The sequence below is a fragment of the Oratosquilla oratoria genome, chromosome 13 (genome assembly GCF_046742065.1).
Source record: "Oratosquilla oratoria isolate Oo_2021 chromosome 13, ASM4674206v1, whole genome shotgun sequence".
NCBI lineage: Eukaryota > Metazoa > Arthropoda > Malacostraca > Stomatopoda > Squillidae > Oratosquilla > Oratosquilla oratoria.
In genome coordinates, this window is record NC_134789.1 from 19503625 (window position 1) to 19519383 (window position 15759).

The 15759-nt window shown below is 37.1% G+C and overlaps 1 protein-coding gene across 5 annotated transcripts in view; it reads left to right on the top strand.

Annotated features, from left to right (window-relative positions):
- Window positions 1–3985: 3985 nt before the first annotated feature.
- The window catches only part of LOC143032334 (uncharacterized), a 173955-nt gene continuing 162181 nt past the window's right edge, over window positions 3986–15759 (top strand). For 2 of the 5 annotated variants that reach the window (XM_076196890.1, XM_076196891.1), the window contains exon 1: window positions 3988–4326. In XM_076196890.1, the coding sequence (XP_076053005.1) occupies window positions 4266–4326 (61 nt within the window). In that variant the 5' untranslated portion in view covers window positions 3988–4265. Of the gene's footprint in view, window positions 4327–15759 lie in introns of all 5 variants that reach the window. The other 3 variants (XM_076196894.1, XM_076196893.1, XM_076196892.1) reach the window with 3 other exon arrangements.

Below are 15759 nucleotides of genomic sequence, written 5' to 3' on the forward strand. Positions count from 1 at the left end.
AGGGGAGTTTAAAGGGAATTGACAACATCAAAAGTGACCAAATTTTCACATTGAATGAGAATCAGACAAGAAACAATGGTCTCTAACTGTCCGGAAATAGATTCAATTTAGAAGTAGGTAGAAACAACTTTGCCAACCGATTAGTAAATGAATGGAATAAACTTCCTGCAGAGGTAGTGCAATGTAGTTCAGTTCGAAGCTTTAAGAATCAGTTAGATCAATACCTAAGTAAGATGCTGTAATGATTATAATTTATCTTATATTATTTGTTTTTGTTTTGTTATCATTTGTCTGTCTGATTTTCATTTATTATTAGTTATATGTCAATTTATTATTATTTACTATTTACCTGTTTGTTTATTATTTAACTATACCTATGCCTTTATTTATGTATTTTATTTGTTATTTACATTATTATAGTTTTTTTTATTTATTGTTTTATTATTAATATTATTTTTTTTTTCGCATCCGACCTAGATATGGATCAAAAGGTCTCCTGTCGGCGTGCTCCGCCTTTGTAATCCTTTGTAACCCTTTGTAATATCAGTTAAAATTACGATAGTGTGGTACGAAGGACGGTAACGAATAGAAGTGCAGAAGTAATTATTAAACTCTATCTAGCGATAGTTAGACCCATCCTTGACTATGCGGTACAGTTTTGGTCTCCGTCCTACAGAATGGACATAAATTCGCTAGAATCAGTACAGAGAAGAATGACCAAAATGATACAAGGACTCGGAAATTTGCCTTACGAAGAGAGGCTTAGGCACCTAAACTTACACTCTCTGGAAAGACGCAGAGTGCGGGATGATCTAATAGAAGTGTTCAAGTGGATCAAAGGCTATAACAAGGGTGATGCAAACAAGGTCATCATAATAAAACAACAGGGCAGGACTCGCAGTAATGGGTATAAATTGGACAGATTTAGATTTAAGAAGGAAATGGGCAAGAATTGGTTTACTAATAGGGTGGTCGATGAATGGAATAAACTTAGTAACCATGTAGTAAGCGCTGAAACTATCAGTTGTTTTAAAAAACGATTAGACAACTTTATGGATGGGGATGACAGGTGGTGATGGATACGGAGCTGCCTAGTGTAGGCCTTATGGTCTCTTGCAGTCTCCTTTATTCTTATGTTCTTATGTTCGAAGTTACAGGAAAGGTTCCCGATTCGAAAATAAACAAGCTCTCGGGAAATTGCCGTAGCTCAAGTAAACAATGCAATTCCCGTAACAACAATTACCACAGCTAAGACCTATTTGAAATCGAATATGAAATGTCATACGGATGGTTCGAACATCATCGGCGCGGTCAGGATCGGGACATGACCAGGAGTAAGGTCATGACATGGGTCAGGCCATGACCAGGGGTCGGGTCATGGAGGGTAATATGCATAGCTTGGGTCAGGTCACTTGGGACGGGGGGTCAACACTCAGGTCAGCGATTTGGATTATATGTATAGCAATCTAACTGATTTGATTATTAATGCACAAAATACATTTATCCCCCTGAAGTCAATACGGAGGAATAACAATACTCCCAAATGGATGACGGACAGACTGAAACATGAGGTCGGAATGAAAAGAGGACTTTACGTAAAAATAAAAAACGGGAAAACACACCTTAGATCAAGATATAACGAAATGGCAAAACTGGTTAAAAAGAATACACGTACAGAGAAACGTAACTATGAAATTAAGATTGCCACTCAAGCAAGATTCAACTCAACGGGTTTCTTTCATCTCTACAGAACAAAAAATAAAGAAAGAATAGGCCCAATTAAAAACGATGAAAACGATGAAAAATAGAATCGAAGGAAAGAAAATGAGTGAGGAGTTTAACAAATATTTTCTCTCCGTGTTTACTAATGAGAGGTTAGATAAGGTACCTGACTGCGATCCGATTTTCAGTGGGGATGAAGAAAGTAGACTAAATAATATCAGCTTTAGTAAAACAGAAGTAGTCAAGCAGCTTGAAAGACTTAGAGCTACAAAATCTCTGGGTCCAGACGAAAATTTTCCGAGAGTGCTTAAGGAGTGTAAATTTGAAATCTGCGACCACTTTACTGAAATATTTAATAAATCTGTAGACGCTGGTTTTGTGCCTGCTGCTTGGTGGGAGGCAAACGTTGTTCCTGTTTTTAAGAAGGGAGATAAATCGTCTATATGCAACTACAGCCCAGTCAGTTTGACATCGGTTATAGGTAAAATGCTTGAATCAATAATAGTAAATAGACTCAGAGAACGCATCAGGAGACATAATTTAATTCGTGACACACAGCATGGTTTCTCCAAGGTAAGTCATGTGTGACTAATCCTCTATCTTTTTACACTAAAGTATATAAGGCGTCAGATAACAATGATAGATACGGTGCTATTTACCTTGACTTTAGCAAAGCGTTCGACAAGGTGCCACACCAGAGACTACTAAATAAAATTAAAACCCATGGCATAGGAGGAAAAGAGTTAGAATGGATTAGAGCTTGGATCAGTAACAGAAAACAGTGGGTCACCATAAATGGGGTAAAATCCAGGTGGGACTATGTTATTAGTGGGGTTCCCCAGGGCTCGGTTTTGGGTCCCTTGTTGTTCATTATGTACATAAACAACTTAGACTATGGGATAAATAGTGATATTAGTAAGTTTGCGGACGACACTAAAATAGGACGCCTAATTAGGTCAGGAGACGACGCAGAGCTTCTGCGGGATGATCTTAACAAATTGTTCACATGGTCGGTGAAATGGCAAATGAACTTTAATATCTCTTAGTGTAGCGTGTTAAACGTAGGCTACACAACCCCGAAAAATATACAGCTTAGATAACACGCTTTTAGATAAAACAGAGTGCGAGAGACACTTGGGAGTTCTAGTGAGTCCGGACCTTAAAACCAGGAAACAGTGTTGCCAGCAATAAAGCTAACAGAGCATTAGGTTTCATTGCTAGAACGGTAACGAATAGAAGTGCAGAGGTAATTATCAAACTCTATCTAGCGATAGTTAGACCCATCCTTGACTATGCGGTACAGTTTTGGTCTCCGTCTTATAGAATGGATATCAATTCACTAGAATCAGTACAGAGAAGAATGACCAAAATGATACATGGACTCAGAAATTTGCCTTACGAAGAGAGGCTTAGGCACCTTAACTTACACTCTCTGGAAAGACGCAGAGTGCGGGGTGATCTAATAGAGGTGTTTAAGTGGATCAAAGGCTTTAACAAGGATGATGCAAACAAGGTAATCCTAATAAAACAACAGGGCAGGACTAGCAGTAATGGATTTAAACTGGACAGATTTAGATTTAAGAAGGAAATAGGCAAGCATTGGTTTACTAATAGGGTGGTCAACAAATGAAATAGACTTAGTAACCATGTAGTGAGCGCTGAATCTATCAGTTGTTTTAAGAAACGGTTAGACAACTTTATGGATACAACTTTATGGATGGGGATGACAGGTACTGATGGATATGGAGCTGCTTAGTGTAGGCCTTATGGTCTCTTGCAGTCTCCTTCATTCTTATGTTCTTATGTTGTGCCTTTTTTCCGCGTTCATTTTCATTGCATGTTGACGACCACACATCTCTGGCATTACACGTTTGCTAGAATTCGCAGTAAACTGCATTAAAACAGGGCAATACATTTTTATTGCCCATTCACTGCAGTAACTTGTCTAATATATTCTATTCTAATATACGCCAGATAATTTTATTCGTCTTAGGAAACATCTGTAAGGCATAGGGCATTAGGACGTTACTATTTTCACCCGCCAGCGATTCTAGAACTGTTCGCAAAATTTATTCTATGTCGGTTATAACCTATCAGGCTCTTTAATTAAATTTGGACTGGGGAATATCCTTTTGGTCTTCTTAGGCTGCCTGGGAATATTCGTCGCTTCTCTAGATTTCAGTTACTCAATTTCCTCCGGAAATTAGTTCGTAGATAGTGTACGGGTTATATAACATGCTGGCAACCCGACAACTTTTGATGTGTGTGTCTGTGTGTAAAGACAATTTGTTCATAATTTATATCACCCGAACCAAATAGCTTGCAGGACAAATAACGATTTTTTTTTACCAAATGTAAATCCAACTTAATAACGTCAAGTCACACTCCCCTCTCACGTGACGTTTAGGCAGCTGTGACTACGCTGCAAGCTTAGTAGTAAACAGTGTCTCCATAGTGTTGTGTTTGTGGGAGGTGTCAGTGGATAATATATGTGATTAGAAAAAATATATATCCGTTATGAATATATTGTGGACATTGTCAAGATGCAGATGATTAGGTCCTTTCTACTATGTCTTATCCCAGCATTTAGCAGTTGTTATGAAGGTAAAATTGAGTTATATATCTAATGTAAATGTTACAGCTGATCATGAATGACAAGGCCAAGGGATTCTTCGTTTGTTTTGATTGGTTCTATTTTACAAAATATAATTTTCCAGTCATTTATTCAGAACATTCTTTTATTAATGAATCTTGCCCTATGTAAAATAAGTATTCGTTTATTTTTTCAAGCTTATCCGTTTTTACTTTGTCTTTGGTCTGGCAAGAGAGTTAGAGACCCATTGTTGTCGTAACACTAACTTGTTTGAAAAAAATGGTCATATTATCTCGTCCAAAAATAAGTACGATTTGGTAGGTGTAGTCATATATATGTGAAGAGGTAAGTGGATCATAGATGGCTTATATTGCTTTTGTTACATAAAGTGCATGATCAGAGATACAAGTTATCAACTTCCATAAATATGTGGCCGAAGTTGTATCCAGCAGATCAGTAAACATTTTCTGTCTCTCACCAAATCAGTTCTAGAACAGGTTTCCAGAACGGATTGATTGTGGTTGAGAACCGAGATTCTGCTGTATACATGAATGAATGATTGAACAGTGTAGCAGGAGAGACTCAATGGGCTTAAGACTATAAGAGTGTCATTATGTGGATGAGGTCATGATCATGAATCACATGATATATCATATGATGATGAAAAACTAGTTAAAATATAGGTTAATCTCAAACAGCAATATGCTGCAATTGTGTGGTTACCACACCTAAAGAAAAACATAAGAAAAATGGAGAATACAAAAGGCAGCAACCAAGATGATCAGAGAAATCTAAATATACAAAATATGAGGAAATAAGGAAACAACTGGGATCTGTATCTGTATCTGTAGTGATGTTTTCAGGCCTTGCTCAGCCGCTTTAGAAGCAGCTCTCTACAAGGCCGCCAGCTTTTATGAATTGGTAGCATCGAAATTCATCCAGCATGCTCTTGTTTGTCATGTCGTAGCATAGAGTGAACAGATGGGTTTTCATCGTCTTCTTGAAGGTTTCTAAGTTTGTACTGTTCTTCACATGTTGTGGTAGACTATTGTAGAGTCAGGGAGCACATTTCTCAAATGCTCTAAAACCTAGTTCCAGGTTCACCCTAGGTTCATAAAGTCTGAGTCTGTATCATGTCTTAGTGACATGGTAGTATTCGATCGAGCATCATGTAGTAAACTGCTAATGTATTCCGGTTTGTTAGTATGTAGTGCTTGATAGGTCATAATACATATTTTACATATAATGCGTGCCTTGATAGGTAGCCAATGTAACTCAGTGAGTGCAGGTGTAATTCTCTCTCTGGATGTTAGACCTTTTATAAGCTGCATGGCCCTGTTCATAGTCAGTTTTAGCTTTCTTAGAAGATAGTTCAGTATGTCATAATACAGGGAGTTGCAGTAGTCAAGCATACTTATAACATGGTTATGCACCAACATCTTAACAGTTTTTCTATTTAAATATTTCCTGAGAGGCAATATTTCTTAAGTGGTAGTTCCCTATCTTCACTGCATTTTGTATCTGCTCTTTGAATTTAAGATTGCAATCAAGAATCACTCCAAGGTCTTTTACGTTGTAATTCACATCGACCTGCTTGTTATTTATATGTAGTGTAGAGACATTGTTTCCTCAAATCATTGTTCTTTCCCATAACCAAGCATTCAGTTTTGTCCTTATTTAATTTTAAATGTTTAGAAAACATCCAGTCACTCGCTTCTTCCATAATATTGCTTAGTTTGCTGTTCGTGTGCTCTACATTGTCTAGTGCCATGTATATTTCTGTGTCATCACCATATAGCTTGAAATGAATATCATGTCGTTGTAGTAAATATGCAAGTTCGGCAGTGTAAATACAGAACAAAATTGGTCCTGGTACGCTACCTTGTGGAACAGCTCTCCTTAGATATTTCTTCTCTGAACACACCTCCCCAATTTGAACACAATATGTTCTTCCAGTAAGGTAACTCTCTGTGTAATCCAGGGCATCACCTACTATGCTGTTATTTCTGCAATCTCTTAGTAATAAGTCATGTTCTACCGTGTCAAAAGCAGTGCTCACATCTAATAAAATCAACATGCTACATTTCCTATCATCCATCGACACAAGTAGACTGTTCACCAATGAACATAAGGCAGCTTCCGTTGAATATAATTGTTTATAGGCTGATTGATTGTCAGGAATTGCTTGCACCCTCTGTAAATGTGGCATTAGTTGATCCAATATTACATTTTCTATTATCTTAGAGAGGAATGTTAAGTTTGATACTGGTCTGAAGGAGTTTAGGCTCTGGTTATCAAGATTGTTTTTCAGAATAGGTTTTATAATTGCTACTTTCTCACTTTCTGGGAAGACATTTTTGGCGATACTGACATTGATGATTACTGTCATCACACTTAACATCTTATCAAAGTTTGGACTGTTGACAATGTCTTTCATTGGAAAAGGGTCATTAATGCAGTAAGTTAATTTCACTCTTTTCACTATTTTTCTAATGTCTGACACTGATATTTGTTGGAGACATGTCATATAAGTTGCATCCTGGGAGATGGGTCCTGTGTAGGTCTAATGGAAATTGATTCTGACCTAAAATTACTCATAATACGATCAATTTTATCCTCAAAGAAATCTACAAACTTTTAGCTAATTCTTCATCAGAGAAGCCATCAGGAAGTGTATTTATCTTTGTTTTTCCAGTTAGGCCATCAAGCACTCTATATACCTTAGTGACATTCTTTCCAGATTCTGTTAACTTATTGCAATAATAGTTACGTTTCTGCCTCTTTATAAGTCTATTAAGATGATTTCTTGCTGCTTGAAAATGTCTTCTCGTCTCATCAATCCTACACCTCCTCCAGTGTTTTTCTTTTTTCATTTTATCTTTCTTAACTCTCTTGAGTTCACTGTTAAAACATGGTGCATGAGCTTTCACTTCTATTTCTTTTTCAATCATTGGACACCTATCATTATAGTTGTTGTAGGAAATTGTGTTGAATAACTGCATAAAGCAGTGTACACACTCCTGTTAAGTGTTCGCATTGTGCACGCAGTCAGCATTTTTTCTTCGGTGGATTTTCTCCGCTATCGAATTTATCATATTATCCGGTTGAAAGTTCCTTTTTAATCTAAATCTAATCTTTTTTGTCTGTTTAGCTTCGTTCAAAAATGGTATAGAAAAGGTTATCAACTTGTGGACTGGAGAGATACTACAAATATCATCTACATTCACATCATGAACAAGGTCACAGTCTTTATCAACCAAAATTAAGTCTAATACATGACCGCCTATAGACGTATCAATTTTGCACTTTATTAGTCATGTTGAATGTATCCATCATGTCTGTGAATGATCTAGTAGTTAGACTGTCTTGATCTTCCATCCAAATATTGAAATCTCCACAGATAACAACATTTGCACTCACCGTATCAATTGTTTCAAGGTATAGTCTGAATTCATCAATGAATGAACTAACTCTTGTATTAGGGGGCCGATAAACAACAATAATAGTGCACTTATTACCACTTATGTCACAGCTCACTTGTATTGATTCAAAAGTCTCCGTAGTATCAGATGGTATAGTCTTAATTTTCTTAAACGAGTTTGATAGGAATATGCCAATACCTCCTCCTCTCCTCAGTAACCCTTCCTTCTCAGGTCTCGGCAAGTGTAGAAAACTATGTGTTTCTGGTGTTATTTCATTTATTTGAGCAGATTCATGTTTATTCAGCCATGTCTCAGTTAATGCAAGGATGTCAAGTTTGTAGTCAACTATGAGTTCATGAATATCAAAGGATTACAAAGGCGGAGCATGCCGACAGAGACCTTTTGATCCATATCTAGGTCGGATGCAATAAAAAAAAAAAATCATATTAATAATAAATTAAAACTATAATAATGTAAAAATAACAAATAAAATACATAAATAAATGCATAGGTATAGTTGAATAACAAACAAACAGGTAAATAGTAAATGATTATAAATTGACATATAACTAATAATAAATGAAAATCAGACAGACAAATTATAACAAAACAAAAACAAATAATATAACATAAATTATAATCATTACAGCATCTTACTTAGGTATTTATCTAAATGATTCTTAAAGCTTCGAACTGAACTACATTGCACTACCTGTGCAGGAAGTTTATTCCATTCATTAACTACACGGTTGGCAAAGTTGTTTCTACCTTCTTCCAAATTGAATCTATTTCCGGACAGTTTGAGACCATTGTTTCTTGTCTGATTCTCATTCAATGTGAAAATTTTGTCACTTTTGATGTTGTCAATTCCCTTTAAAATCTTAAAGACCTGTATCAAGTCACCTCTGAGTCTACGCTTTTTTAGGGAAAACAGATTCATGTGCTTAAGTCGATTTTTGTATGATTTATTTTTGATATTTGGAATCGGTTTTGTGGCTCGCCATTGTACTTTTTCCAGTCTGTCAATGTCTTTAATGAGATTCGGTGACCATACGGAAACAGCATATTCCAAATGTGGACGAACTAACGATTTATATAGCTTGTTAATGAGTGATGGACTTTTGAAATCAAAAGATCGCGCAATCAATCCCAGAATCTTATTTGCTTTCTCAGAGGCTGAAATACACTGCTTGGATGATTTGAGGTCGTTACTGATAATTACGCCGAGATCTTCTTCACTATCCACTTTTGTTAATGAATTTCCAAATAACTTGTAATCGTACTTACTGTTATTTTTACCTATGTGCATTACCTTGCATTTACTTGTGTTAAATTTCATTAGCCACTTTTCAGACCATTGCTGTAATTGATCTAAATCTTCTTGAATATCTAATTGGTTTGAGTGATCATTTGCCACTCCGCACAGTTTTGTATCATCAGCAAATTTGGAAACAGTAGATTTTAGTCCATGGTCTATATCATTTATATATACTATTAATAGAAGTGGCCCAAGAACGGAACCCTGAGGAACTCCACTTGCAACACTTTTCCATCCAGAAGTTTTTCCATTTAAAACAACTCTCTGTTTTCGACCTTTCAACCAATTACTAGTCCAACCTAATAGGCTACCACTTATTCCATGCAAAGCTAATTTAGTAAGTAGTCTTTCGTGTGGGACGGTATCAAAAGCTTTTGCAAAGTCTAGATATATTAAATCTATATTGTTTCTTTTGTCATAATTCGAGATAACTGTGTTGTAGAATTCGAGTAAGTTAGTCACGCAAGAACGTTTCCGTCTGAAACCATGCTGGCTATCATTTATCAAACGGTTACTTTCTAAATGATATTCGATATCATCTCTGATGATAGTTTCCATTATTTTTCCTACGATCGAAGTCAAACTTATAGGCCTATAGTTATTTGGTTTCTTTTTGTCACCTTTTTTGAATATGGGAGTAACGTTAGCTAGCTTCCATTCTCTTGGGACATCTCCGGATATGATGGATTTCTTTAAAATAATTTCTAATGGAACAACAATCTCATTTTTCATTTCCTTTAAGATTCTTGGATGCCAACCATCAGGCCCTGGTGTTTTATTAACTTTGAGTTTGTCTATACACCTTTTAATTTTTTCTTTTGTTATATTTACCGTAGTGAGTAAGTTTACCCTAGACTTTTCACAGGTTTCAGTTTGGAATTCACTTTGAGGTGTTTCGTTTACGAATACCGAGCTAAAATAATTGTTTAAGATATTACACATTACTTCATTTGAATATTCAAGTTGACCGTCAGCAGATAATAGTGGACCAATGTGATTCCTAACAACCTTTTTATCTCTAATGTAACTATAGAATTCTTTGGGATTCTCTTTGGATTTATCAGCGATGTTCATTTCGTATTGTCGTTTTCTTTTTCTTATTGTCTTTTTTAAATCTCTCTGTATTGATACATAACTTTCATAGTCATTAGATGCACCCGAGCACTTATATTTCTTATAAGCCTGTCTCTTTTTAGCAAATGTCTTATTACTCACGAATTGAACATTTAACAATCCACATTTTATTAGATATATTCCTGTTAATATCCATGGTTAGTGATACTACGGATCCTATTTAATCCACTTAAGTAGACTAGGTATTTTGAATCATTTGCCGAGTGATCTTGGTCAGGTTTCTTGAAGCTCATGCAGTTTATGCATTTTTTCGCTGACTGAGTACAATCTTTGGATCTGTGTTGGCCTGTGCACTTGAAACAATGTGGCAAGTCTCCATTGTTTTTAGCAGTACAATTTGATGCTTGGTGACCATATCTTTGGCAATGATAGCATATTAGGGCATGGTATCTATCTATCACATCATACAATCCCCATCTGAGTAGAATCTTGTCATGGTTGTTGTGAATCACCTTCCTTACCTCCTGCTCGCACTTAAGTATATGTTTTGTCCCACCGCTTGCTGGTTTCTGGAAAATAAATTCAATTTTTCTTTCCACTCCTTGAATAGCCTTTAGAGAGTCATTTTTTTGTGTGAGAGTCTCCACGATGTCTTTATCATCTTCTTCCTTGAATACATTGCATATCATGATCTTTGGATTTAATTTCCTAACAGACCTAGTTGTCACTTGTTGGATATTTTCCAACTTGGCTGCTTCATCTCTCACAGTCTCAGTTGCGAAGTTCATGACTATGTTTCCCTTGTTAGTGAGGCAACTATCAGTAATTTGTATCTTATCCAGGGCCTGTGAAACTTCATTCTTAAAATCTGATGCAGTCTTATTCTCATCCGAGGGCTTGACAACTAGAAGGTTCTTCTTTATTGCTGAATCACCTTTAACAATGCTAGCCCAGCTGAGAACCTCTGCACTGGGATTCCCATTGGGATTGCAACATCCAGATGGAGTAGGATTCTTACATACCTTTTTCTTTACCACCTCAAGTGTAGATTCCACATTTGACACTTTCAGCGTCAATGCATTCAGATTATCCAAAGTTTGTAGGGCAATCTTGGCCTTATTTAGGCATTTTGTGCACACCCAATTGATCACCTATATTTGCTCGTATTTAACGCCTGAGAGACCAGCGCACTTAATATGCGCCCAGTTGCAGCATAAACAGCAACCTAGCTATTTATTTGCTTCTCCACTCGTATCAGAGCACACATAACACTCAATACTTGCAGCACACACTGCAGCCATATTAATGTAGAAAGAGGGAACATAGTGATTGTATTTACTAGTACAGGGTAAAAAAACTAAAAAAACCAACATCGCACACCGTCCTTTTAGAAATGTTTACTAATTTTTTTTTTAGATTAAGAAGCAACTTGATATAAATTACAAATATAAATATGATTGTAATTTGTTGTTTACTAACACACAGTAAGCAGACTTAGCTTAGTTTCTTAGGAAGTATGCATTGAGCTATCAATACAAGGGGTCCTTGAGTTGCAACAGATTTCCATTCCTATGCAACATTGTAAAATGATCTTCTATGTAGGTTGGAACCAGCCTAAGTAAGCACCCTCCATGTTAATTGCTTTCCATTTTTTCAATGCACTGCTATCAGAAGAGTCCGCTTTACACTTGGGAGCCATAATGAACGTCAAAAAAGTTCCCAAAAAGCAACACAAATGAAATAGTGAATGATGAGTAGTAATTCAAAATTGTGATCAACCAAGACTGACCAACACTTCTTCCTCATTCTGTCATCCCATGATGGTGTAATCCTCTGCCACATTCACCAACTAGTTCTTTATATTATGGGGAAAAAAAAGGAAAGGTAAGGACAAAATCAGCAAAGTATAATGTACAGGGAGAAGCACTCCAATGTTATAACTATGAAACAGCAAAAGTCAAGGCCGTTGTATACTTAGGACTTCCTGTAAATGTTGCTTTGTAATAATATGCAAATGCAGTGGATGTGTTTGGCAACATAATTGCCTTCCCCATCCCTTGTCTTGTTAAACATGGCAGAATAGAAGTTTAGATATACAAGGGATAGTTGGCAATTTATTTTGCCATGTTTATCATGGGAGTGGTGGGGTGGAGCCAATCCAGCAGCACAATGTAATTCCCCTACCCCTCCCCTTCATAAGAGGAAAATGTAAGTTTAAATCATTGTAGTTTTAATATACAAATAATTATTGATAATTTATGTTACTGGACAAGACTTACACAAATCTACTACAAATATGGTACCAGGTGCATCTAATGCTAACTAAATTTTGCAGTCTATTTTTACTACATAGTACTGGTAATGTTATCATAATTATTATTTATATGTATATGTGTATGTATATATATATATATATATATATGCAGAAAACCACAAAGGAAAATAAACTATGGACTGAGTTCTTTTGTCTATTTAGACATCTTCAAGGTCTTGAAGATGTCTGAATAGACGAAAGTGCTTGGTCCACAGTTTATTATTTTCCATTGTGGTTTACTGAGAAGTATGATGAGGGTTACTAGGCTTGATAGAGTGAGAAATGAGGAGGTGAGGAGGAGAACAAGGGTGGAAAGGGAGCTGGGAGATAGGGTTGATGAAAGAGTATTAGGATGGTTTGGACACATGGAAAGAATGAGTGAAGAAAGACTAGTAAAGGAGGTATGGAAGGCAGATGTGGAGGGAGTGAACATGAGGGGACGTCCTAGGATGAGATGGATGGATGGGGTGAAAGGGGCTTTGGGGAAGAGGGGAATGTCTGTTGAGGAAGGACGAGAGAGGACAGAAGACAGGGGTGAATGGAGAATGGTTGTATATGGAAAATGTTGTGATGCATGAGGTGGAATGGACGGGGGAATGGGGGGTGAGGTAGTGTGTGTGAGCAAAAATTTTGACGCAGCCCGAAGGGATTTCTCCCCGTCCTCTCCTTTATATGGGGGGACGGAGAGGTGGGGTCGCCGATTCAATGAAGCGGCCTTGCTGTGGATGTGCTGTGTCCTGCGATACTGCTTCTGATCCAGAGCAGTGGACAGGGTGCAGGGATGACCCGTCATCTAGGAGGTGCTAAGATGGGAGGGGTGTGGAGTGTTTTCGGGGATGGAATGGGTGGGAATGATTTTATGCCTTGTCCTTTTTGGCTACCTCCCTTGTAAGGGGGAAAAAGCCTTGGTATATGTATGTATGTTTACTGCATACATAAAATCATAAGTGTATGGGGTTTCTCACACAGACTGGAACAAACTAAATGAGGAAACAGTGAGTGCAAAAAGTATACAAGAATTTAAGATCAAACTGGATACCGAAAGATACAAAACCGGGTCACTAGGAGCATAGCTCTCTTCCCGTAAAATACAAATAGGTAAATATACACACACACACTAGCACTTTGTTGCTGAATCAGGAAAAATGCCTTGTCATTTTCAGGATGTAACAGTATGTTTTTGTGTGACCAGTAACATATCCAGTCCAGTTCTTGGAAATCATAGTTTTAGCACAGAATGGAGAGTAGCAATGATGAAAAAAGGATCAACGAACCAACCAAGAGGGGATGGGATATGACTAGAGTTGAGTCGCCATTGGGAGTGATCCCTAGGAAAATATGGTTAAACGTTACTCCGAGGACTACTTACTGGTAGTACTATGATTTATTCTTGGGATTTGGACGAAGAAATGATTAAAAAAAAATTGGTCACACTGATAAGGCCTAGACTAGAATATGCAGTGACATTGTGGTCACCCAGTACCAAAAAGAATATAAAGAAAATAGAAAGAATCCAGAGAGCAGCAACAAAAATGGCCCCTGCACTTGCAAACTTGTCATATGAGGAGAGATGGGCTAAACTGGAGTTACCGACTTTGGAGCAACGAAGAGAGAGAGGTGACCTACTGACCATCTACATAATCATGAAGGGCACAGAAATACTCGATAGAGAGGACTTGTTAAACTGGGACAAGAGAAGCACAAGAGGACATGGAAAGAAAATAAAAAAACATAGCTACAGAAGAGATCTGAAGAAAAACAGTTTTCCACATAGAGTGGTGGACACTTGGAACAAACTGGACAATGAAATAGTGTTTGCAAAAACCATTCATGAACTTAAGAGCAAACTAGACACTGCGAGATACAAGGGCGGGACACCACGAGCGTAGCTCCCCTTCCCGCAAAATATAACTAGGTAAATATAGTAATAATGTGTACTATGGACAGAATGGTGCTGTGTGTGTGTGTATTTACTTAATTGTAATATACAGGAAAGGAACAATGCTCATTTCTGCCATGTGATCACCACAAAACCTTTTTGAAGAAAAATGCATGCAGTGCCAGCATTGGCTAGCTGTGACTAACCACACCTCGGCCAGCCACGTGATATAAATAATTGGATCCATTGAGGAATGCATACCCTCGGTTTTCATGAGTCACCAGTATCAACATTTTTACCTCCAACTTCCCACTCAGCACACATAGTTTGCCTCAGTCTTCCAACATGCTCCAATTTCCATATAAGTCAACTATGAGGTACTTTATCAAATGCCTTCTTTAGGCCCAGCTACATGCAGTCCACCCATCCCTCTTTCTCTTGCAGCATACCAGTCACTCAAGTAAAAGCTTAAAAGCTTCGACACACATGGCCTTCCATATCTGAAGCCAAACTATCAGAATGTTAATTTTTTCAAGATATTTGATCCATCGATCTTTCACAATCCTTTCACATAATTTCACTATTGTGCTATGCGTGTTTACCTAATTGTAGTATACAGGAAAGGAGCAATGCTTGTTGATTCCCATCTCCTACTTTACAATTTTATCATACTTAGCCTCAAATTCATGTACAGTTCCAAATTGATGCATATCCTTGATATGCAATTATCATATTTAGATTTGAATTCAAAGGATTACAAAGGTGGAGCATGCCGACAGGAGACCTTTTGGTCCATATCTAGGTCAGATGCGAAAAAAAAATTCATATATTCGAGTCTGGACTATTCCAAGTATTTATGTATCTGTATAGAAAACTATTTCTTCACATCCTTTACACATATAGTCTTCCTTAATTTGTTCCCATGACCTCTTAGAGCCCCCTCATCCTTAATCAAGAGATCTCTTCTGTCAGTGCAATCTATCCCCTGTGGGGAGCTGAATGCTGTAATCAAATCACCTCTTTCTCTGAGTTTTAAAAGTTGGTAGACCCAATGTTTTTAATCTTTCCTCATATGGTTCATCTGCCAGGCTATTGACCAGTTTGGATGCTGCCCATTGTAATCTGTGTGTGTCTATGTATCTATTTATACTGGGAATATGAGTATACACATTGCCAAGGCCCATATAAGAATACAGATATGTGAAAGAAATTTCTACCAGCTGTTTATTGCAATTCAAGTGTTGTCCACATGCATGGAATGAAAAATTTGTACAGGTGGTGGGTTCACATGTGATGGATAGCACACTTGTACTATCTCTGTTGTGCATGAAATGACCTCTCTTCAATGCAAATACACAAGATATATATACATGTGTATATGTGGGTGTATGCCTTGGATGCTACTTTCCTTACAAGTAGAAGAAGCCTTTCAATATA